Genomic DNA, 24417 nt, shown 5'->3' on the forward strand with positions numbered 1-24417 from the left:
ACAATCATTTTCCAGTTTTAAGGGAAAGGGAATGTGCATTCTACCAAATCTAATTTGTTTGTGGCTTAAACAAAAAGTAGTTGTTTGCACTTTAATGCAGTCATTTGACAATTAATACAGACATGTTGATCTGCTTCATCCATGCAGAATTTTTTTCTGAAAACGCCTACAATTGCTGAAAAAGAAACATTTTAAAGGATTAATTCACTTCTGAATTAAAATTTCCTGATAATTTACTCACCCACCCCACATCATCCAAGATATTCATGTCTTTCTTTTCTCAAACATTAATGTTTTTGAGGAAAACATTCCAGGAACATATTCCAGGGCCCACACAAGACTCTTGTGGTTCTACACCATCTGACAAAAATGCTGCATGGCATCTTTAAAGATCCCAATCAAAATACGTATTTGAAATATAAAATGCTATTTTGTATTTTAAAGCCTTTGGGGAAAAAATCAAATGTATTTTGTATTTAAATACATTTAAGATGAGTACTTTTGTATTTTCAAAGTACATAAAATACTTTTTGCCAGTCAACCTCTTTCTCAGGGTGATTTTGTGCTTCAACTAGTTCAGTTGAGTGGGAAACTGAGTCCATGATGTGTGTAGTGTCAGTGGTAAGACAGAAAGTTACTGTAAAAAACCCTTGAAAAGTCTAACAGTGTGAAATAGTAACAGTCCAAATGCAGTTTCCCAGTTTATTAATTTAACATTAATACAAATATTATAAACATGTTTTTACCTCATAAGAAATAATGGATGGATGTTGCAATAAAAAGACGAGACAAAAAATACAGACTGTGTTCAAACTAACAGTAAATAAAGACTTTTTCAGCTTGTTCTTCACACAAAACTATGACATCTGAACGCATTCATCATTCACACACAAAATCCCACATGTTTTGACCATCATTAGAGATTATGGTAGAATTTCGACTTATAAATTAATCAAATTTTATGATCTTTAGAGTCATTATTGTGGAGGAGAGCGGCTGATCTGCATGTCTCCTCTACGTTTGGACTCATTCTGGGCTGGAAACTTTATTTAAATGAATTATGTATTTATTTAACTGCTGTGGGAATCACTGTTTCTCTTCATCACATGGATCTATCACTACATGAACACAGAGCTGAGGAAACACTGGCCTGAATACTATAACACTGCTCTCTGATCAGACAAAACACTGAAGAAAACGCATCTGATCTGGAAGAAATATTTAATAATTCAAACATTGTAGAAATACAAACTCTTTAAACTCCAGTGCTGCAATCATGATGATATTATGTGTCTGTTACTCTCCTGAATTGATCTGAATAAATAACAGTATATGCTTTTGTAGATATTGTCATAAAGAAGGATCTGATCCGCCATCTGAAGGTTTAAATATTCAGTCTCAGATTTTCTGATTTATTTACACTGTTGAACTTTGCTTACAGCTAAAATCAGCATCACATACAAAGCAAAAGTTTTATAACACAATAAAAACACTCTGCATATATTTACAAAACCAAGAAAAAAGTACAAAACTATATTAACAATGAATAACGTCACTACACTGAACTCAGCTCGATCACATGATCAAACCGTCAGTGTCATTTTTGTATTTGATGCTTTTCACAATCCATGTGGTTTCAAACAGCTTCTGTATTGGCGATAAATCTGGAATAATCCTTGTTGTCATGTTTGTGACAGCACTGAATCCGGCTGAGTTTGCTCCTAAACTCCAGGACTCATCATCTCTACTGTTTCTTCTGTGTTCTGGTTCTGCTGAGATCTCTTGACACATCTAGATCTCACTGAATCCTGTGTTTAGAGCGAGACACGTCATTTAAACTCTATCAAATCCTTATACTTTTGGAGAGTTGTGTAGTATGAAGTTAAAAGTCTCCTGATGTTGCAGGTTGAATGTAAGTAAATAAATGATACTAACCTGACAAGACTTCAGACACTTCTTGATCTCTGTAAGTCAGAACAGAGAGAGAAAAGACATCAGTGGATCTGTTTCAATCTGATCATTCTCACTTCAAATTATATAAAATTACTACTCATTTGCATAGACCTTTAAAAAAGACAATTTTAATAACTGCTGTCACTTAATATTGATTTTAATAGCGACTCTGAGTGGTTTAAGACACTGTAAAAAAGTTAAACCCACTTTAAATTTAAAAATAGATCCTGACAAACTGCAGTCCAATCAATCTAATCAGACCAGAGAGCCGACAAACACACAGACTCAACACTTAAAACACACCCCATTATTGTCCCAGACAGCAACACAGTGTCGGCCCAGATCCGGTACATGTGGATTCAACACACACCAGACGTGAGCCGGATCTGGGCCGACACTATGATGGTGCCGAGTGCAAAGCTCTGAATAATCACCATTTCACTCATGTGTTTATTACAGAACGAGCTCTACACACTCGGCCGCGTCTCACAGGTCATGTGATAATCTGGTGTTGGTTCAGTGTTTGTGAGGTAGTGATGTCATCAAGTGCTGTTCTCTCTGTAACCGTCATTCATCTTCACTATGAGCTGTGAAACTCAGCAGACGCTTGATCTCTAAAGGATTTCAGTCTTAATAGTAGGATTTTAAAGTGTTAAGAGAGTAAATGGCAGATTATTATTAGATTATTATAGGAGTCTAAGATGAATGTGTCCAGACCCTTCCAGAACAAAAATATATGAGAATATACTGCAAAATATAATGCAATATATTACATAATACATTTCTATAAATGGGAAACTAGTGCTTATATTTTTCAATATACTGCAATATATGCATTGACCATGTATGGCTATATATTAATACATATACAATATTTATAAATGAAGACAAAAATAGCATTACATGTAATATTCACTAATATTCAGTTTTATCCTTTAATGTGTAGATATATTGCACATACATGTTCCCATATAAATGTGGATGTATGTTCACACACACACACACACACACACACACACACACACACACACACACACATTCACGGAATGAGTTATGTCAGATTTCTAGTTCCCAGCATGCTTTGTTTCTGACTGTTAAAGGAGAGCAAATGTAAAAATGAAGTGTTATTTAATGTGTTTTGCTCAATATTAATATAGTGTGTGCTTGTGCATGCTCTTATTAACTATCTTGAAAATATGAAACAGGTATAATGTAAATAAGAAAAAAATAAGCAATATATTAGATTATATATTTCTCTATATACGTGTGAGTAACTATATCTGCAATATTTGACCTGCAGTGCTATATCTGATCACATGTACATCTATATATTAAGAAATGTATTACTGAATATAAAATTACATACATTATGATATATTAGTAAATGTATTGCATATCACATATTTTTCAATATATGAAAAGCGGCAATTCCCTATGTATTATTCAATATATTGTAATATGTTAACAATATATTATTCTGTATATATTCAAATATACTTTTTAACCATTTAATATATTGATCATTCATATATGGGAAATATATTTTCTTTTCATAAGGGGATACGCCTATGATGAGTGTGTTTGAGTCTCTCAGCGATTAAACACTCACTGTCAATCAAACAGAAGCTTTACAGCAAATCAAAGACACACACCACAATCTGTGTGTTAAATCTGTGAATGAATCAGACTTCAGGAAATTAAAGGATTGATCGTTTATTTTTGATGAATTGTGTTTGTTCTGAAGAAAGACAAATGACTGTGAGACGCGAGAAAAATGGTTTGTAATAGAAAATTCTGGTTTATACTCACGGGATGGAAATAATCCTGAAATCAGCACAGACACGACAAAGAAACATTCAACCGGAAAGACGATGAACCTCAGATCTCCAAGCGTACGATCACCATTCACTGAAAAATACCAGAATATTATCATCACTGTTTGCAGAAATTAAATCTATATTTGTATAATTACTCCAGGTTATTTCTGAGCAAAGTATTTCAGTCACTCAAGATTAAAGATTCTCATTAATACACGTTTAAACTTTATTCACCATGATCTTTATTTTCCTGAGAGTGTTGTGTTCGCTCACCTGTTTTCAGGATCAGTTCAGTTATTAGTGCAGCGGAGGTCAGAAGAACAACACCGACTGATCCAAACACATACATGAGGACAAACCGGTGAAAATCTGTAATACAAGTTTACATATTTAATATGAAGATCAAACAAATGCAGATTATTATCAGTTTACCTTCAGGGACATAAAACATGTTTATATACTCAATAGAAAAATGTTTTAGATTAATTAATTACCATTTAATTATTAGAAAAATATTATTAGAGAACATTACTGGAAACCATACACAGAACAACATAAATATACACATTTGTTTGCTTGATTATATTATTTAATTTCTCATAACTGTATTAAATCTGTGTGATTTATGATTTGATTGATTTCAGTCCTTCATTCTTCTACAGCTCATCTGAGATAAATCATCTTAAACTATTGTGTTGATCAATTATTCATATTTTATCATGATGTGTTCAACTGCTTTTTAATGAATGCATTACTGTTAATTAATGAGATCAATCAATATAACTGATGATCGTCTCATCCAGTCCACAGCGTCTATCAGCCGTTTCCATCAGGAATCAGATTTATAACAATTTAAACTGAATTAAGACACAGGGACAGGGGTTTTTTTTTCATCAAAATGTGTTTCTTCTAAACACACAAAACTGCTTAATATTACTGGCCCTGCTCTGTTTAATATCATCAACTACTAAAGTATTTAATTTTACATGAAATAAAACTGAAACATCAAACAGAGAAGATGATGAAATAAGATCAATACTGTACCTCGAGATAAACTGAGATAAATGAAAGTAGCATCTGTAAACTTCATAATTGTCCAGAGCATCTGCAGAAACACCAGCACACAGCCCCATCCGATAGGATCTGTTCATGATCAGATCAAATAAAGAATCACTTCTCCAGCACTTTCTTACACAAGTGTCTTAATTATAATACAAGGGATTTTGTGTTCATTACAGGACAGTGTGAGGAGAGAGAGAGAGAGAGAGAGAGAGAGAGAGAGAGAGAGAGAGAGAGAGAGAGAACACACAGCTCCTCCACTCCTAAAAAGCCCACAATCTCATCAAGCCCCTCAGAGCCTCAAGAGGAAAGTCAACATCACACAATATCATCCACCAACTACAACAACACCATCCACGAGCACCGGCAGAGAACAGACGAGTAAAGACAACATCATCATCCTCTGTGATTCCAGCGGCCACTATCTTGACCACAGACGTCTGTTTCCGGGCAGATCTGTGAAGTTCTGGTGTCCCCCCTCACACTCTGCTTTGAGACTGGTGCGAGAGAGTGTGTGTTCAGTGCGCCGTCACACATCATTCTTCACACCGGAATAAACGACATCAGTGCGAGGGTGGACGTCACTAAAGCCCTGTCCAACAGGATCTAACCCGGAGCCAAGGTCATCATCTCAACCCTTCTACCTCGCAGAGACGTCCCTCAAAGGATCATCAACACAATCAACGCAGAGAGAGCTAACACCTGTGCTCCAATGCCAAACGTTCACATAGCCAACCATCATCGCATCACCCATGAGCGTCTATATGACCATCAGCGCATCACCCATGAGCATGACCCATCAGCACATCACCCATGAGCGTCTATATGACCATCAGCGCATCACCCATGAGCATCTATATGACCATCAGCGCATCACCCATGAGCATCTACTGTATATGACCGTACCCACATCCATCGAGAGCGCATGAGACTGTGCGCAAAAACCATCAAGGAGTCAGGCCTGAAACACCCTCAGAAAACACACGGTGAGCGTGTGCAGAGATAGGCATAAATACATGGAAATGTATTTAAAATCCAGTCCAGGTATAGGTCACAGTGAATGAAGAAACTACATAGACCTACTGACTTTTCATTCCTAACCTCATATCTGCCCTTTCTTTCTTTCTTTTTCTTTCTTTCTTTCTTTCTGGCAATTACAAATAAACTTATGCAAAATAGCAGCCATTTATATACTTATTTCTGGTTACAATGTAGTCTATTACTTGTGGTGAACACTATTAAAAAATACTGTATGTAAAACTGTGGGAACCTTTTCTGCTATCAAGCAAAGAATATGAATGACCAAAATATGACCAAAATCTCAAATTTACTTCACAGTAACAATATCATGGTTTCACAATTCTCAATGTCAGTTTTGATTTCACAGCATAAACTGAATTTCAAACTCTTTTTTTTTTTTGCAGTTTATTTAAAAAATTTTTTTTTTGCAGTTTATTAAAAAAAATTGAAAGTGTATCTAAAATTTAAAATTAGAATTAATTTAGATTCATTTGACACTATTTACCCTTTTTTGATTATATTTTTTTATGCACAATAAAACTAAAAGCTGAAGATTTTTGTGGTGTTTGTTTTTCCACTCCAACGTTCCAATAATTCCTGCCCACTAAAAACTGCACGGATAAATTTGCTTACCCCACAAATAGGCCCATCTATGTAAACGATTTAGAAAAAGTTCCATCAATTCAAACTTTATATCATCGCTATGATATGTAGTGTCATATCACCCAGCCCTAACATGCAATGATGCTTTAAACACATAAACACACAAGCTAGTTGATCAAAATCAACAACCGGTCAAGACTGATTGGCTAACGCTATTTTCCCACTTGCATGTGCTCTTTTATTCTTTCATATTAACTGAAGTGAATAATGCACTAGTTTAACTTAAATCAACAAGTAGAATTGATCATGACATTATCACCTTATTAAAAAAAAAAAAAAAAAAAAAAAAACGCTGATCCAATGCTGAGCTAGTGAATGTCTGAACTAGTTAATGCACAAAATCAGTACCCCGATAAAGAGGTTGACTGGCAAAAAGTATTTTATGTATTTTGAAAATACAAAAATACTCATCTTAAATGTATTTAAATACTAATTACATTTGATTTTTTTTCCAAAGGCTTTAAAATACAAAATAGTATTCTGTATTTCAAATACGTATTTTAAAAACATCTGAAACACTGCCCATCCCTGAGCGTGTGTAAATACTCATAATGTGTCTGTCAAGAATGATCATTATTTCTTAATTACTTTTTTTACGTGTAAAATTGATCGACTCACTATATTTCTATATATCCTCTATATTACCTTTTTAATTGATTAATCTATATTTTAAAACATGATTGGGTCATGAATTTCATACATTTTTCTGGTAAATCCAATATTTGTCAATGTTATCGTTTAAAATAACAAGTTATAATATTCAGGGGACGTTCTTTTCTGATGTTGGGGAGAAAATTACTAACCCTGATTTTGTTAATATTGTATATAGCTCATATATGATTATATTACTTGAGACATGGAGTCATTTAGACTCCAAAATCTGCACTCCTCTAAACTACAGAGAGCTACGAATCCCTTCAATCAAACAGCCTAACATTAAAAACAGAAGAGATTTAGGAGGAATCATAGATTGGTTCAAAGATCATCTGTGGCACTATATTCAGCCTGGGGAAAAAGGAAAAACACACATTTGGATAAAACTTCAAAATGAGCTTGTGTGTTTAGATGAGGACATGTACCTGTGTGCCACATATATCCCCCCATATGAGTCTCCTTATTATAATAAAGATATCTCTTCAACCCTACAGTCAGAGATCATTTACTTTCAATCTCTAGGACCAGTTCTGTTAATGGGGGATCTGAATGCTAGAACGGGGAAGGAAGCGGATTACATTAACAGTTACCTCAGATGGAGACAAATATATTAACAATTCACAAATATATCAACGGAAACACTTTACTAAGGCACGTCAGAATTATGACAGCACAATAAACCGGCACGGAAAGCAAGTCCTGCATCTCTGCAAAAGCCTGGGTCTGTATAAAGTTAACGGCAGAACAAAGGGAGATTCTCTGGGTCGATTCACTGCTCATATCTCGGCAGCAGCGCAGGAGATTACGCCATCACACATATAGACCACAGTCAAATCAACTATTTCACAGAGATGCCACAGTTGCCGGTATCAGACCACAGTCACACAGTCCTCAGTCTGAACTTACAGATGTAAGAAAGAAATTGCTAAAGCTGGTTGGTTTGATAAAGATTAAGAAAAGAATTGCGATCATTATCAAATAAAAATACACAGAGACCCTGCAAACCAACAAACACGAGACACATATCAGCAAACCCTTAAAACACACAAGCCACCACTAATACAGAAAAAAGCTGATCACATGACAGCAAAGCTTAAAACCCTCAGGTGCTCTTCGGTCATTTCTGTTTTGAATTGTTAAAAATCACAGTTTCATCGAAATGTTCTGAATCTTGGTGACTTTTATGGCATTTGGTATGTGAACACACAAAAAAATTGAGGTCATGATCCAAGCATGCTAAGTGGTCGTAAAAAAAATTGTCACACTTGTGCTCTTCAAAGTAACGTTAGGGCATAGGTAAAGCCAGAGCCCGCGTCTCTCTGGTAAAGCTTGCGAGCCGTCCGTCCGTCACTTATTGGGTTCCCCGGAAACATTTCCGTTGTGTTCTGTTCTATTTGCAGCGCGTTTCTGTATTTGGTTTTGTTGTGAACTTTTGCAGCGCGTTTCTGTAATTGCAGCGCGTTTCCGTATTTGGTTGTGTTGTGAGTATTGGGACGCACGTGAGTTGTAAAACTGATGAAGATGTTTTCTTATTCGCTGGTGTTTTTTTTTCTATTTGCATGTGTTTTTTTCTGTTTGCATGCGTTTTTTTCTGTTTGCATGCGTTTTTTTCTGTTTGCAGCGCGTTGAGCTCTCTCGGCCACCGTAGTGTTCCCCTGATATTGCACACATGAACACAGACTCACAGTTTTGCTGTTATCCTTGGGTTCTTCCTCAGCTCTTTCAGGATCACCCCAGAGAGATCTTTGCAGGATTCATGATCATATGGAGAGCAGCAACAGTCCAGAAGTTTCTACATTTGTGGACAGGATATCTCACCATGGACTGATGAACATCCAGGGGTCTCATGTAGAAAACTTTCTGTCGATTTTATCCTAATAGTGTGTGTACGTACAAAAGCTAGATTACGCTAGAACCTGTGCAAAATTCCCTTTTTAAAACCCAGTCAGCGGAAGATTGTGCACACATTCATCTCCTCCCCAAAATAAGCATCTTATATCTGCATATCATTTCCATCCACCATGTTTAACGGCACTAGACATTAGGAAAATATGAGATACAGACTTAGTGCCGTCACAGTACATTACTAAACATTATTCAATATCCTTGCCTTGTTTTAGAATAAATATATCAATATCAGTTTTCAGAGAAAAGTTATTCTCATTTTTTCCACTGGCCAAATAGTATTTTAATTGTTTTAAATAAATCAAATTGATCCAATTTTGTCTATGGTTAACATGCAGTTTATGATGATTCTGTGTTCTTCATTACTTCGCTCACTCCAGTAAAGTGTGTGTACGCACAGAGAGTGTCCGAACGGTGCATATAAATATTTATTTTTAATATATATATTATTTTTTTATTTTTTTTATAAATCCCTATATGTGCATGGAAAATTGCGTACGGACAAAATGGGCATAGAAATGTACGTCATTTTCCACACACACATGGTATTTATAAAAAATAATAAATAAGCAGTGTTTATGCATCAGCCCCAGGCCTGTAGAAATACTGTTGAAGCCATTTCTAGAATTGTGCATCTTTGTAATGTGTCCTGTGAAAGCTTTTGTGATTGAGTCGAGGTTCACACTAGCCGATCTCTTCTGAGAAGAACAGATTTGCAGTAACCAGGGTTTGTGTGCCTTTATTTAAAGAGCTTTAGGCTTTTACAGCCTGATACTGTCAATGATTATCAGTGTCTTCAATACAAGTGTGAGAAGTAAATCTGTTTGTGTTTTATTAGTTTCATCAGATAGTGCTATTGTGACTTCAGATTACATTTTATGAGTAATCAATGCAGAAATCTTTTCAAAAGGTTCACAAACATGTTCTTGCCACTGTATTAAAAAACATAAATACAGCTGAAAGATCTCAGGAGAGTGTGTGTCAACATTAGAGGACACACACACTCACGTCAAACAGTGAAACACACTCTGCTTCAGTCACTGCTGTAACACTTTTGAGGACAGACTTTAATAAAATGCAACACTAAATATAAACAAAACTAATTAAATTAAAGTGTACACTTGTTCTAGTACAGTGTTTCCTTTAGGATTTTTTTTTTAGCAGTGGGGGCAGGTCTGTCCGAACAACACCGCCAATGCTGAGCAGAAAAATAAAAACTGCAATCAGTGTGGAAAAAAGAAATAGTGGAAAAAAGAATAAATGGTGAGAAGAGAGGAGCTATAGGGGGTGATAACAGGAATTCCCATAGAAGAGAATCTGGAAGAACTAAGAAAAGTGATGAAAGGAGAAATGATCACAGAAATTAGACGAATACAGGCTTTCAGGAATGGGGAAAACTGATAGTGAGTCAGTGCTGCTACAGTTTAAAGATGAGGTGCTTCATATGAAAGAGATGGAAGGCTATATGAGCTTTAATGTCATTAAGATGTTACAAATGTCAGCGATATGGACATACTGCAAATGTATGTAAAGGGAAACAGAGATGCGGAAGATGTGGAGGAGAACATGCATATGGAGAATGTGGGAGCAATGTCACAATTAATGTTGTAACTGTGGAGGGAACCACACAGTGTATGGGGGATGTGAAGTCAGGAAAAAGGCAGTAGAGGTTCAGCAAGTAAAATCAAATCAGAAAGTAACATATGCAGACGCTGTGAAAATATGTAGCAATGAAAGAGGAAAAGATGAAGTTAGTCAAAATACGACTGAAGCAGAAATGGGTCCAAGGTAGGAAAATACAGGAATATCAATGGATAGGAAAGTGCTTTTCTTAGCATATGTCTTCAACTGTTCAGAACAAGCAAAAACAAAAACGGAGAAGATTAAAATCATATTTCAGGCAGCAGCTAAACTCCTAAACATAAAGGATTTGTCATGGGAAAAGATACATGCTGACCTTAACCATGGAGAAGGGAACGCAGATACAGCTTCTCAAAGCATGACATAATGTTGTTAATTCAGTGAAATGCTAGAAGTTTGTTAGCAAACGGACATGAGTTTAAGGGGTATATTGATAAATTAGAAAAGAAACCAGATATCATATGCATTCAGGAAACATGGCTCAAACCTAATCTGGATTTCATTATTAAAGGATATAATACCATACGCGAAGATAGAAGAAATGGAAATGGCGGAGGATGTGCAATATTTATTAAAGAAGGTATAGGCTAGTATAGGCCATTAGATACAATACAAGAATTAGAGGTAATAATATGGAACAAGAAAGAAAGAATTAAAGTGATTAACTTCTATAATGTAAAAAGCTATAGTGAGTAAAACTAGAATCAATACTGGAAAAGTGGAGAGGTAAAATTATTTGGTGTGGGGATTTTAATGCACATATTAAGGTGTGGGGTGAAAAAGAAGATTTTAGAAGAGATAATAGATGAAAAGGAATTAGTTTGTCTAAATGATGGATCCGGTACAAGGGTAAATTTAAATAAGGGTGCAGAAACCGCAATAGATCTTACTTTGGTGTCTCAGTCTCTGGTAGGGATACGTATTTGGGAAGTAATTAAGGAAAGCACTATAGGGAGCGATCATTATCCTATATTTACAGAAATTGGAATAGAAAGGGACATGCAAAAGAAAGAGAGAGTAAGAAGGTGGAAATTTGAGGAAGCAGATTGGAGCACGTTTAGAAAATTAAGTGAAGGAAAATTAAAGGAGGTTAGTATAAATCAGGGAATTGAAGATCTCATTGAAGAAATAAGTAGTATTATTTTAGGAGCAAAAGAGTCGATACCAAAAAGAGGTGGTAGTAATAGAAAGAAAATAGTTGGACGCAAGAATGCACAACGGTAATTAAAGAGAGAAATAAGACATTTAATGTCTTGAAAAAAACACATGACTTTCAGAATTTAATTGAATATAAAAGGAAGCAGGCTGTAGTAGGACAACAATAAAGAGAGCTAAAAATTATTTTGGGGGAAGTATTGTGAATCTTTAGGAAGAAGTACATCATTAGATCAAGTATGAGGTATGATTAAGAGAATGTCAGGCAAAAAAAAAAAAAGAGTATGGTTATCCTATAATGAAAGATGGAGAGAAAGTAATAATAGAGAGCAAATGTAAAGCTGAAGAGTTTCTGGCAAGGACATTTATTAAAATACATAGTAATGGTAATTTGAGTAATGAGGAAAATACACAGAGGGAGAAAACAATAAGAGAAAATGTAGAAGCAATACATGATAATAGGGACAGTGAAAGTGCCATAAATATGATGTTTACATTAGGCGAATTGAATAATGTTATACGAAAATCAGGAAAAACAACGCCAGGGAATGATCAAATAAGTTATTGTATGATAAAAAAATTGAAATGATAAGAGTAAAGAAATATTATTACAATTATATAATAAGGTTTGGGAAGTGGGGTGTTTGCCAAAACAGTGGAAAGAATCAATTATTGTCCCCATATGTAAGCCAGGTAAGATCTGAGTTTGGCAGAAAGTTATAGACCGATTGCTTTGACTTCACATGTAGGGAAAATTACGGAAAAAATGATAAATGAAAGATTAAAGTATTATTTAGAGTCAAAGGAACTAATAAAGGATTACCAGAGCGGATTTAGAAAGGGACGAAGCACAATAGATCTGGCTATATGTTTAGAGAGGGAAATTAGAAAAGCTCAAATTAATAAAGAAAGTATAATATCTGTTTGTTTGTTTTTTGATGTAGAGAAGACGTACGATATGTTGTGGAAACAAGGACTAATGATTAAGATTTTTCAGATGGGAATAAGAGGGAGAATGTATAGTTGGATTAAAAACTTTTTAACGGATCGGTGGATCGCAATAAGAACAGGGAAAGAATTTAGTACAAAGTATTTACTGGAAAATGGAAATCCTCAAGGGAGTTTTGTACAGTTTTGTTTTCAGTTATGATGAATGAAGCGTTTAGTAAAGTCGATAGATCTATAAGTGTTGCATTATTTGCAGATGACGGCGTTATGTGGAAAAAGGGAAGAAATATAGAATATAGTGAGGAAAATGCAAGAGGCAATAGGGAAAGTAGAGTGTTGGGGAATGGGGTTTTAGGTTTTCAGTGGCAAAGACCAAAGTCTGTTTTTCACAAAGGAAAATTCAAGAACAGATTCAACTTAAACTTTATGAAAGAAATTTAGAGAGAGTGGACTGTTTTAAGCATCTCGGGATATGGTTTGACAAACAACTTAAGTGGAAAATACATATCGAGAATGTTGTTGAAAAATGTAAAAGAATATTAAATGTAGTACGATGTTTGAGAGGTAGAGAGTGGGGAGCAAGTAGGATCTCATATATTGGATTAATTAGGGCAGATCTTGATTATGGATGTATAATTTATCAGTCTGCTTCGAGAACATTACTAAAAAAGTTGGATGTAATTCAATACCAGGCGTTGAGACTGTTGTGGTGCTTTTAAAACAACCCCAGTAGCAGCATTACAAGTAGAAATTAATGAAATACCACTGGATATTAGACAAAATCAGATAGCATTAACGGATTGGGTAAATTGAAAAGGGCATAAGGAAATTCACCCGACTCAGAAGGTGCTACAACCTTGACAAGAAGAGGAAAGATGACAGATTAAGAGTTTTGGTTGGATAATAGGAGATGCAGTCAAGAAGATAGGGATAGGAGATATGAAGTTAAGCCCCACTGTGCCATTATCCAGTGTCCCACCTCGGCTATTAGGGGAATTAGGGGTAGATCTGCACCTTTTAGAGTGGAAAAAAGAGAGAAGTATTGACAGGATTCAGGTTAGTGGATATTTAGAGATAATTATTCTATGTTTATTAAGATATATCCTGATGCATCAAAACTGCGTTCATTATACCAGAAATAAATATTATGTTAAATAAAAGAGTTAATGATAAATTGTCAGTGTTTACAGGAGAAATGTTGGCCAGTCTTTTAGCCCTTGAGTGGGTAGAAAATAGTGAGCCAAACAAAGTGTCAACAGGGTCAGATTCAAGATGTGCACTAACCAGTTTCAAGAACATGCAGTCAGAAGCAAGACAGGACATTATGCTGGAAATAGCCCAAACTGTTTACAGGATCAATAAAGTAGAAGTAATAGTGACATTTATCTGGATTCCAGCCCATATAGGAGGAGTCGGAAATGAATTGGCAGATAAATATGCAAAAAAAAAAAAAAAAAATGAGGCAGATATGGCAGTAAGTTATAGTAAGGCGGAAGTTAAAACCATAATCAAAGCAGAAATGAAAAAGAAGTGACCGGAGGAGTGGAATATGGAAACAAAAGCGAATGTTCTACAGTATCCAGAAGAAGGAAGGAGGAATGAAAGAAAATAATAGAAATAAAAAGGAAGAGGACATTATTTCGAGAATGAGATTTGGACAAACTGGATTAAATAGTGCGCTTCAAATAATAGGGAAACATGAAACTGGGTTGTGTGAGCAGTGTAATAGTAGCGAAACATTAGAACATGTAATTATTAGTTGTCGTAGATAAGCAGGAAAGGATGATTCTGAAAGATAGGATCAGTAAAGAAAAAATTAGATTTGAAATGAAGGAAATATTACAATTGAATTCAGGGCATGTTGGGTATAGAGCAATATTTAGTTTTTTTGGAAAAAAACTGGCCTAATTAGAAGGATATGAGTTTAATTGTTAATAAAATTGTATTAATAATGATGTGAATGATAATGTATTCATATAAATAATTTTATTAGATATTTATGTATTTATTAATTTAATTAGTAGTGAGTAAAGTAGGCTATTTTGATCCACACTCCATTTCAGAAGGTGGCGGTAATGCACATTAAAAAGTTGTTTGCCAACCGCCATTAAAAATCAGAAGAAGAAGAAGAAGAAGAAGAAGAAGAAGAAAAAACAGAATCCCTGAAGAGAAAAATCACAATTTTAAAGTCACAGCATCAGACATCTCCTGCAAAAAGTTCATTCAAAACTATTTTAACTCTTCCAAGAAATGTGTTTTTGAGTAGTAACTCTACACACAAACAACAGATGATAAGCCACATACACACCAAACTACACACAGATGTGAAAAATGTAAAACACTAACTTGTGTCTTTTGCTTGTTCAGTGTGTAGTGGAGTTACAGGAGTTTGTCACACACACGTTTATGCACAAATACACTGTATATACAGTATTGTGACTGGATGCTCTGCCCACATGTTTAGATTTGATATAATCTGGGATAATTGAAAGAGCCTATAATGCCTATAAAGAGCCTGTTTTCGTTCCTGTCGAGACGCGTCACTTCCGATCAGCACAGGGTTCTCCTTCCGCTACTATCCTGAGAGGGATTTGAGGCTCTACGTCTAAATGTCGATTTCCTCTGGTAAGTCTTTACTCCAAACATGCGATACCTATAACTTACAGTCATTAATCTAGAAGGTGGATGTGATTTCAGCATGTTTCACACATAACCCAATCAATGTGGGACAATTATAGATGTGTTACTGTTCAGAGCGCTTGACTGAGTTCATCATTGGGTAAGATGCTTCTTGTTGGGGGGATGACAGTCGTTCAGTCTTTTAATAATTGAGTTTCTCCTTAAGGTGTTCGGGATCTCTGCCCTGTTTCAGTATCGAGTGTGTTTGAGGAATTGCTGACTTACGTTTGTTTGTTCACGTTTATTTTGTCTTATCACAAGTTTTCATTTGTGTGATTCGATCTCTGCCGTGGATTGCTCAGAGCACGACTGGGCCTTGAGTTCATTCTTTTATTTATTAGGATTGTGCTTATGATTGGATTTATATGGTTTTGACTACTGTATGATTATTGTTGTTGTTTTTCATGTTTTGATACTATCCGTGAGTTGGATATATAACTTCTTATTCCCAAGTCTGTCAGTTATAAGATTGTATTGGTTGTTTGTATAATAATATTATTAGCATTTTTTTTTGTTTGTTTCTTTCATTTGATTGGACATTTTTTTTGTTTAAAGGGTCATTTCACCCATTTGAACATTGTTTTTTATTTAAAGTGGGTCATATATGTAGTCGAAATGTAAAATAATTTTTGAATTTGGTGCCTTCGTGACCGAGAAAAGACAAAAAATAACTTCAGAACGCATTTGTATGAAAGACAACAACTCCCACAATGCACCACATTGCACAGCTCCGCAAGCCACTCCCACTAATCCAGAAAGCGCATATCTGCCTATAAGAGAAATCACTCTTCCGTCTACAAGGCTAGCTACCACCAGAGCTTGAAATTCATTTCACATTCACACAAAATGTCTAGTTAGTTGGCGAACTCATATAGTGCATTACTCCTCGTTTGTATTTCTTTTGAAAAGGTGAATTATTGCATGGTACCTGGATGTTCATTCAGAACATATGCGGTGCGAAACTAGGATAGTTCACAACACAAACGTCCGTGTCCTCGTCTGATTCAGAGATTTCGTCCAGGAGAAATTGTCATCGTTGAAATTCTTTGCCGCAGACGGACTCTATCTCTGTGTTCATAGCGGTTCGTTGCTGCATAGTGAGATCACCGGCGCCACCGGTCCGCCCTAACTCGAGCCAGTCCGGGCTCCTCGTCCGCGGCAGGCAGGTCTTCTGCCTCGGCTGCTCTTCGCTATAATGCGGCTTGTAAAGGTAGCCACAAACACCTGATTCAAGCATCAGACTTCCGAAATCCTCTTCCTCTAGTCTATATCATACTGAGCACTCTCCTCCGCTATTGTCATAACTGTACATCTGTCTCCACAGCGCCTGTTAGCTTAGCTTCAAACAAGATGGAGGATATTGCTTTCAGTTTCAGAGAGTAAACTCCCACCCACTGATCTGTAATAGGTCTGTAGCGTGAGCGCGCCCCACCCTGGGAAAGATGAGAAACTAGTGTCTGTAGTCTTAACAGAAATCCCCCCCTCTAACACTTCCTCCTACAATGACGCAAAATGACGATTTTTGCGTCATTGTAGGAGGAAGTGTAAGAGGTAAATAACAGATTTCTCCCGTCTCAGGGGAAAATGAGAGAGTGTTGCACGACCATTCAATAGAATGACTGGGTTTCTAACAATGCAAAGCTTAATGCAAATGGGTGAAGTGTCCCTTTAAGTAATGTATGCTGCTTGTGCAGACTTGGGAATTACTTGGGGAGTAATTGTATTATTTTTGTTAAGTGTGTGTGTTTGTGTGTGTGTGTGTGTGTGTGTGTGTGTGTGTGTGTGTGTGTGTGTGTGTGTTTCTGTTGTTAGGTGCTGAGTGCCTCATGTAGAGATCTTCTGTGTGTTGTTAGTGAGCTGAACAGTGTGTGCTGTGAGAAGCTCAGATTGTGTGTGAGTGATGATATCTTTCTTTTGTTGCTTTTTTCCAGAAGTGAGTGTCTGTTTCCCTGCCCTTTAGCCCTCAGCCTTATCTCTTGTATTTAGAGTGTTTATTTCATTGTTTTGTTGTTGTTTTTGTGTGTTGATTTATTATTGTTGATTAACTGCAATTCTTTTTTATTTTTGTGAAACAACATTTTATGGTCAGACTTTGGAGGTTTTCATACACTCAATGTCTAATTTAATGTGATTGGAATGAATAAAAAAACTTTTTTGTATGGCATTCATGCCTCTGTTCCTCACTAGTGCAACAAACCTGTGAGCCTTAAATTAGAGTTACTTTCATTCATTCTCTGTGTGGCGTCAGAGTGGCGAAGTCTGTTCTCTTAAAGCTGAATTATTATTTTTCACCCTTGCAGAATAAACTGAAATGCAATATATTGAAAAATTGAAAAATATATTTGTTTCTCAAAAAAATAGCAGTTTTGATTTCTAGTGATCGATTTATGTACAAGTGTTTTCACACATGATTATTGGGTGTAGGTAAATCGTAAATGAATGTCATTTAAATGGCAGTGTTTTCTAAATGAAACACGAGCTGTTAGTTTTGAGTGATGTGTGTAATGTAGAGAACTGTGTTTAGAGTTTTGCTAAAAGTTTATTTGACTGATTGTAAAGCACAAAATGAGCTTGCAGTTTTGCAGACTTGATCTGAAGATTCGGTTCACGAGTGAATGGTTTCACTGAGTGAGTCTCAAGTTCCACTTTTAGTGTGCAATTAAAAATAAAACTATAAAAAAAAACGAATATGGCGTACTGTCATTTTGAGATGTATTGATTATAATCGTTAGAAACAATTCAATTCACATTCATTGTATAGCGCTTTTCACAATTTCAAAGCAGCTTTTCAGAAAATGCTTGTGTCCACATTACAATATTAGAGTGATTGTTATCAGAGGTGACTGTCTAAGTTATGTATTTCAGAAATGTACATATACAAATCACACAGTTAGCTAACAATTTATTAGTTTAAATAATATATGAATTTAAAGCAGAAACAATGAGCTCATTGAAATAATGAATACATGTTGTTAACACATGATTAAGATATATATAAAATGAGCATTGGTGCTGAATGTTGATTCAGTTTTCAATGCAGAATTTTGCAGAAACTAAAACGTTGAGTTTGTGTGCAGAAACACTCACCGTCAGAAACTCCCCAGAAGACAAAAGCAAAGAACATGATCATATTTGGACAGAGGACTAGAGACAGATGAAGACGGAGGAATGAATCTACAGAGAAAATAGAAAAAAACTTCAGTTTAATTAAATGAGCAAATTAAGTTTGAATTAAATATTTATAATCGTTTACATATTAATTTAGTGACATTTTTTATCTAAAGCAACTGAAAAATCAGGAATAATACCTTTTCATCCATATTTTGTACCTATTTCATAATAATATTCTCTAATCAGTCTCATTTAAATGAAATAATGTTAATTATTAAAACCCCTAAATTAACTTCAATACAGCCAAAGACAACATTTTCCTTAAAGTTCAAGGCTCACAAGTTTTGTAAATCCTTATAGTCCTTCGGGGAGGCACTCTTCAGATTTTGGTCGCCTGAAATGAATTTAACTAGAAATGAACTGAAATACCGGTTTAAATCCATACGCCTCTAAACATTTTCACACACACATGACTGGTTGCAGGTTCATACCAACAAAGAACAAGAATTACAGTATCACACAGACAAAGGACAAGTTTGTGAGATGCAGGGTACAGTACTGTAAAAATAGGGGTACAAGGAGAAGGAAGAACAAAATTGCAAAGAGCAAAGCAGAGTAGTAATTTCTGATCAAAATGAGCTATGTTCATCAAAAGACAATGACAGAAAAATATTAAATTTGTTTTGAGATTAAAAATGTACTTCTCCCTGAACTTTTTGATGGTACAGTAAGGTGTCATGAGTAAGTCTACAAACAGAATAGCAGTCTATAGATATCTTTCGAGAACTACAGTATATGTTTTGAACAATGTGTTTTCTATTTTGTTGGTGTATTGTTTACTGACTGCTTGATAGTGTATATCATTTTGATCACTTTGTTTATGATTTGAGAGCAGTGTTTGATTTTGAACACAGGTAAAACTGTTTTGAGGCGAAAGTTTCATTTTGCAAGAGGAGTCAGAGGTTTTGTAAATAGTGCTTGAAGATGAGGTTTTGTGTTTAATGTTTTCAGAAAAAGGAGAAAGGTTTCAGAAATTGTGTTTTAGCAATTGAGAAAAACTGTAATATGTCCAATCATTGTGTTATGAAAACACTTAAAATGATCATTATGTTATGAAAACACTCTTATCAGAATAATCACTGTTAAGGCACATACAATATGTGGATTCAAATATCCAAAAACAACTAGAACAATGTTGTATATTTTGCACGCACACACGTGCACACACACACACACACACACACACACACACACACACACACACACACACACACACACACACACACACACACACACACACACACACACACACACACACACACACACACACACACACACACACGCGTTTACTTAACTATCTAAATGTGGATATTCCATAGACAGTTTTAGGGTTTTTTTACTGTACAAACTGTATATTCTCTCCCATTACACTAAACCTACCCACAAAACACTTTCTGCATTTTTACATTTAAAAAAAAAACTTTCATTTTTTTATTTTGTCACTTCTATGTACAAAACTGTCCCCAAAATATAGTTAAGTAGATACTCACATACTCACATTCTCTCTCTCTCTCTCTCTCTCTCTCTCTCTCTCTCACACACACACACACACACACACACACACACACACGCATGTTTGTACGTCTAACTTTGTGAGGACATTAATTGACATAATGCAACCTTAATTTTTCCTGGTGCGTTCATGATTGGTGAAATGATGCTGCTCACTTAGTCCCAGGGTCAAAAATTTAATTTAATTAAATTTGGGTTTTTGTGATAAAGTATTGACCAGTGATGCTTTTTGCAATTATTTATAATGCATCTGTTCACTCTGCACAATAATCTAGAAACAATGTGAATCAAACTGAAGCCGCAAACTTTGCAAAACACAAAATTTATGTCTCTGCCAATACATTTGGCCATGACTTCCATGTTCACTTACCGAGTATTCTTGGTTCCACTTTATTTACAGTTGATAACACAGATCTCTGTTTGCTGTAAACTGTACATGTGTATTCTCCCTCATCTTCAGCTCTCAGATTGTCCAGACGGAGGGAGAAGTTTCCATGTTGAATCTGATCAGTAAAGAAATGAGCTCTATCATGATAATCCTGCTGCTGGACCTCTGCTCGACTCTCACCATCTTCATACAGATGAACCAGAGCCTTAGTGTCTTTTCTTCTCCACTCCACCTTCAGATCTTTCACTGGTAAAGGTTTAACACTATAACAGCGCAAAACCACTGAAGATCCAGGAGGTACAACCACAGGAGCAGAGGAAACTTTCACTGTAAAATGAACAAAAAATAAAAAAATAAAAATTTTGCTCATAACATGAACTTCTGTTAAAGCAAAAGAAAAGTGAATGGTGTTTTGCTCATGAAGATGCAGTATCGAGAGACAAGATAAAATGACTGTATTTCTACATAATGCACACTTTTCTTTTAATTATCAGTCAATTGATTTCGTTTGAACACATGATTATTCAAAAAAAGATAAAGTTTCAATATACTAAACAAGAACATTTTCTGTTTTCTGTTTCTTCCTGTGCATTTGTGTTCATCAAACTACAGAGCAGAAGTGTGATCCAGATGCACCATGGGTAATTTTACACTAGCTACACTAGAGGAAGTTGTATAGTTATGTATATTTTAGTGGCATTGCTGCCAATAACAGACACTAAATGATTCCAGAAAGTTTGATATATGATCAAATGTTTTGAGAATAAAGTGAGAACATCACTAACAACAGAACGGAAGAGGCCGTGGATTAGTATTATTTTTCCTTTCTCGTTTTCTCGTGATCTCACCTCAATTTTCTTGTGATCTTGACATAACAAATGTAAAAATAACTGAACATTAAACAGATGTTTCCCTTTACTCAAAAACACATAAAATATCACTTAATTAAATATTTACTCTCCATTTCCAGCCATGTGCAAAGCATGCTGGGAACTAACAATAGTGTCTCTAAATAAAAACGCATAATTGAGCAAATTCTTTTAAAATGAATAGGTAGCCTTTTTTCCTTAATTCTATCAGCTTTATCGGTTCCTCAATTCAAGCCTCAAAATTGAAAAAAAAAAATTAGGAAAATGTATCTCTTGATTTTATTAGTAAAATGTTCTCAATATTTTCTATACAACACTGAACCACAATTTTCTTAATAAAATATACACAATATTTTGAATTATCACCTTTTTTTTTTTTTTTTTTTTTTTTTAGAAAATTACAAGATCCTTTCTTGATTCTTGATTGGTATTTAATGACTTATGATGAATTTCTTTCATACTTCTTGATTCATTTTGTTTTAACCAGTGAAACGGCCTGCGTCATCACGTCACATGTCAATGACATCATATCCGTGTTAACGAAAACAAAAGCCGTTTCTCAATACCAAGTACGCAAAGTTCGGACTTGACAAGTTCGACTCAGGAGAACGAACTCCCGAGGAAGGGAGGACGCGAGTCCGATAATTCTGCAAATGGACCAGCGGCGTACTTGATAACATCACTCGAGCTCGCTCTGGCTACTCCGGTTATCTCTTTATGTATATCTAGGCTACAAATAAAACAAAATATGTTATAAACCACCACTCTGCCTCTTTTCATTTTCATTTAAAAAAATCTTAAACATATTAATGGCCACACAAATGTGGTTCAGGCAACACGAAATATAAAACACAACCCTGACTCTTTTTGTTTTCATTTTAAAAATATGAGACATAAAAAAAATATATATAATATTGATCATTAAAACTGACATTTAGCAAAAAGAGACAGGGTTGTGTCATTTTATTTTATTATATATGTACATACAGTGAAGAGAATGTAGGCAACACATATAATAAAATATATGTTTTAAATAAAATAAAATGACATAACCTTTTTTGTTAAATGTCAGTTTTAATGATCAATAATAACCATTATAAAAGTATAAGTAAAGGTATAAGAAGCTATTCAATAATAAAGCAAACGATTCAGTCAAATATATAAGTCAGCTCTCTAGGCTACAACGTTAAAGTTAAATATAATATATAAAGCTATGAAAGTTCACTTTGCCCTCAGCTAAAACGTTTTGTCAGGGAACAAATTATAGATTAATGAGACAAATAAAATAAAATAAAATAAAATAAAATAAATAAATAAATAAATAAATAAATAAATTTCGGCTGTACGTCCGAAAACGTCAGATCAAATTTTTTAAATAGGCGCTATATTTATAAATAAACCAAAGATTTGAGCTTTAAACAACTACATTCTCGCTTGAAAAACTCTTAAAAATACATTTCGTGACACAATAAAAGCAGTATTTTTAAATTACGCTGGTTTACTCCTCTGCTATTGACGCTTGCTGGTTGGTGTGAGATGCATTCTGGGATACCTGGCTGTCTCAAGTCCGCACAAGACACCTCTCGATGCCTCCTCGGTAAAAGGGGCGGATCAAGAACACATCCGGGGATTTGAACTGGACTTTGAACTGGTTTTTCAATTCAAAGTTGCTACATGTGAACTTTGAATTGGAACAGTACTTGGGCAGCGACTGATGACGTTTCACAAGTCCACAAGAACACAAGTACAGACAAGAACGCATATTGAGAAACACCAACAGACGTGTATGGGGGGCGTGGCCAAGATGGCAGCCTGAGCGGACGCAATTTTGAGAGTGTGCACCAAGTCGTTCTATAAATGTTGCTTATAAGCAGTAATTAGTCGTTCTGGTTCTTAATTGAGTTTGAACAGCCTGTTGCATCTTTGTAACAAGTATAATACATACGCCTACTGGAAAATTAATAGTTCTTTACTTAAATTGAGTGCAGTTAAACAGCAATTGGAAAAACTCATTACTGGATTAAAGCCAAAAATGAAGGGTTGTTTAGTCATAATTGGGAATTATTAAAATTATTAAAATTTGAAATTGGAAAATATTTGAGGAAGTTTAGTAGCACATTAGTTTAATCACAACGTCTTATGGAAGTGAAAGTTGTTAGTGAAATCTTAGCCATTTCTAACATTCCCATTGATAATATGTACAGAATGCGAGCACAAGGAGCCTTTATTCGATCAAGACAGAACTGGTTAGAGCATGGAGAGAAGATGTCTGCTTATTTTTTTAAACCTGAAAAGTTGAGTGCTAAACTAAAGTCTGTTTCTAAAATGAATATTAATGGATCTATTACAGATCATTTTGGTATAAATTTCTAGCTTTTGCTATAATTATTACTCTAATTTATACACTTCTAAATTCAGTGAGCATAATATGACATCTTTGTAAACATTTTAAGAATGTAAAAACAATTACTGAAGAGGACTAAAATTTATGTGATATACCAATAACTATTACGGAAATTAAGCAAGCTATTGAACGTTTAAAATGTAATAAATCACACAGTAATGATGGAATTAATACTGACTTCTAAAAGCAATTTTCTGAGATTCTTGCCCCATTTCTTTTTGAAGTAGGCCTATATTCTGAAAGCTTAAAGTGCTCACAGCCTCCTACAACTATGACGCAAGGTATAATTTGTTTGATTCCTTAGAAAGATTTGTTGCTTATTGATAATTGGAGACTCATTAGTTTGTTGAATAATGACTATAAAATTTGCTCAGGTCTTTGCCCAAAGGTTCAAATTAGTGTTTCCATTATTGATGAAAATCAATCTGGGTTTATGAGAAACAGACATATATTTAATAATATTAGACTTATTTTTGATCTTATTGATTATTCTAACTTTATAAAAGATGATAGCTTTATACTTTTTTTTTTTTTTCAAAGCCTTTGATTCTGTTGAGCATCCTTTTATTTTTTACAGTT

The 24417-nt window shown here is 34.9% G+C and overlaps 1 protein-coding gene across 1 annotated transcript in view; it reads right to left on the bottom strand.

Moving 5' to 3' along the window:
• Positions 1–1202: 1202 nt before the first annotated feature.
• LOC308698677 (CD276 antigen-like) overlaps positions 1203–24417 on the bottom strand; it is a 56726-nt gene continuing 33511 nt past the window's right edge. Inside the window, exons 7-13 of the mRNA XM_081378932.1 lie at positions 20548–20892; positions 18582–18668; positions 4815–4913; positions 4044–4139; positions 3763–3861; positions 1936–1964; positions 1203–1808 (exon numbers count right to left, since the gene is read on the bottom strand). Of these exons, the coding sequence (XP_081235058.1) occupies positions 1722–1808; positions 1936–1964; positions 3763–3861; positions 4044–4139; positions 4815–4913; positions 18582–18668; positions 20548–20892 (842 nt within the window). The 3' untranslated portion in view covers positions 1203–1721. The remainder of the gene's footprint in view (positions 1809–1935; positions 1965–3762; positions 3862–4043; positions 4140–4814; positions 4914–18581; positions 18669–20547; positions 20893–24417) is intronic.

This window comes from Scardinius erythrophthalmus (assembly GCF_964197995.2).
Source record: "Scardinius erythrophthalmus genome assembly, chromosome: 1".
Classification (NCBI taxonomy): domain Eukaryota; kingdom Metazoa; phylum Chordata; class Actinopteri; order Cypriniformes; family Leuciscidae; genus Scardinius; species Scardinius erythrophthalmus.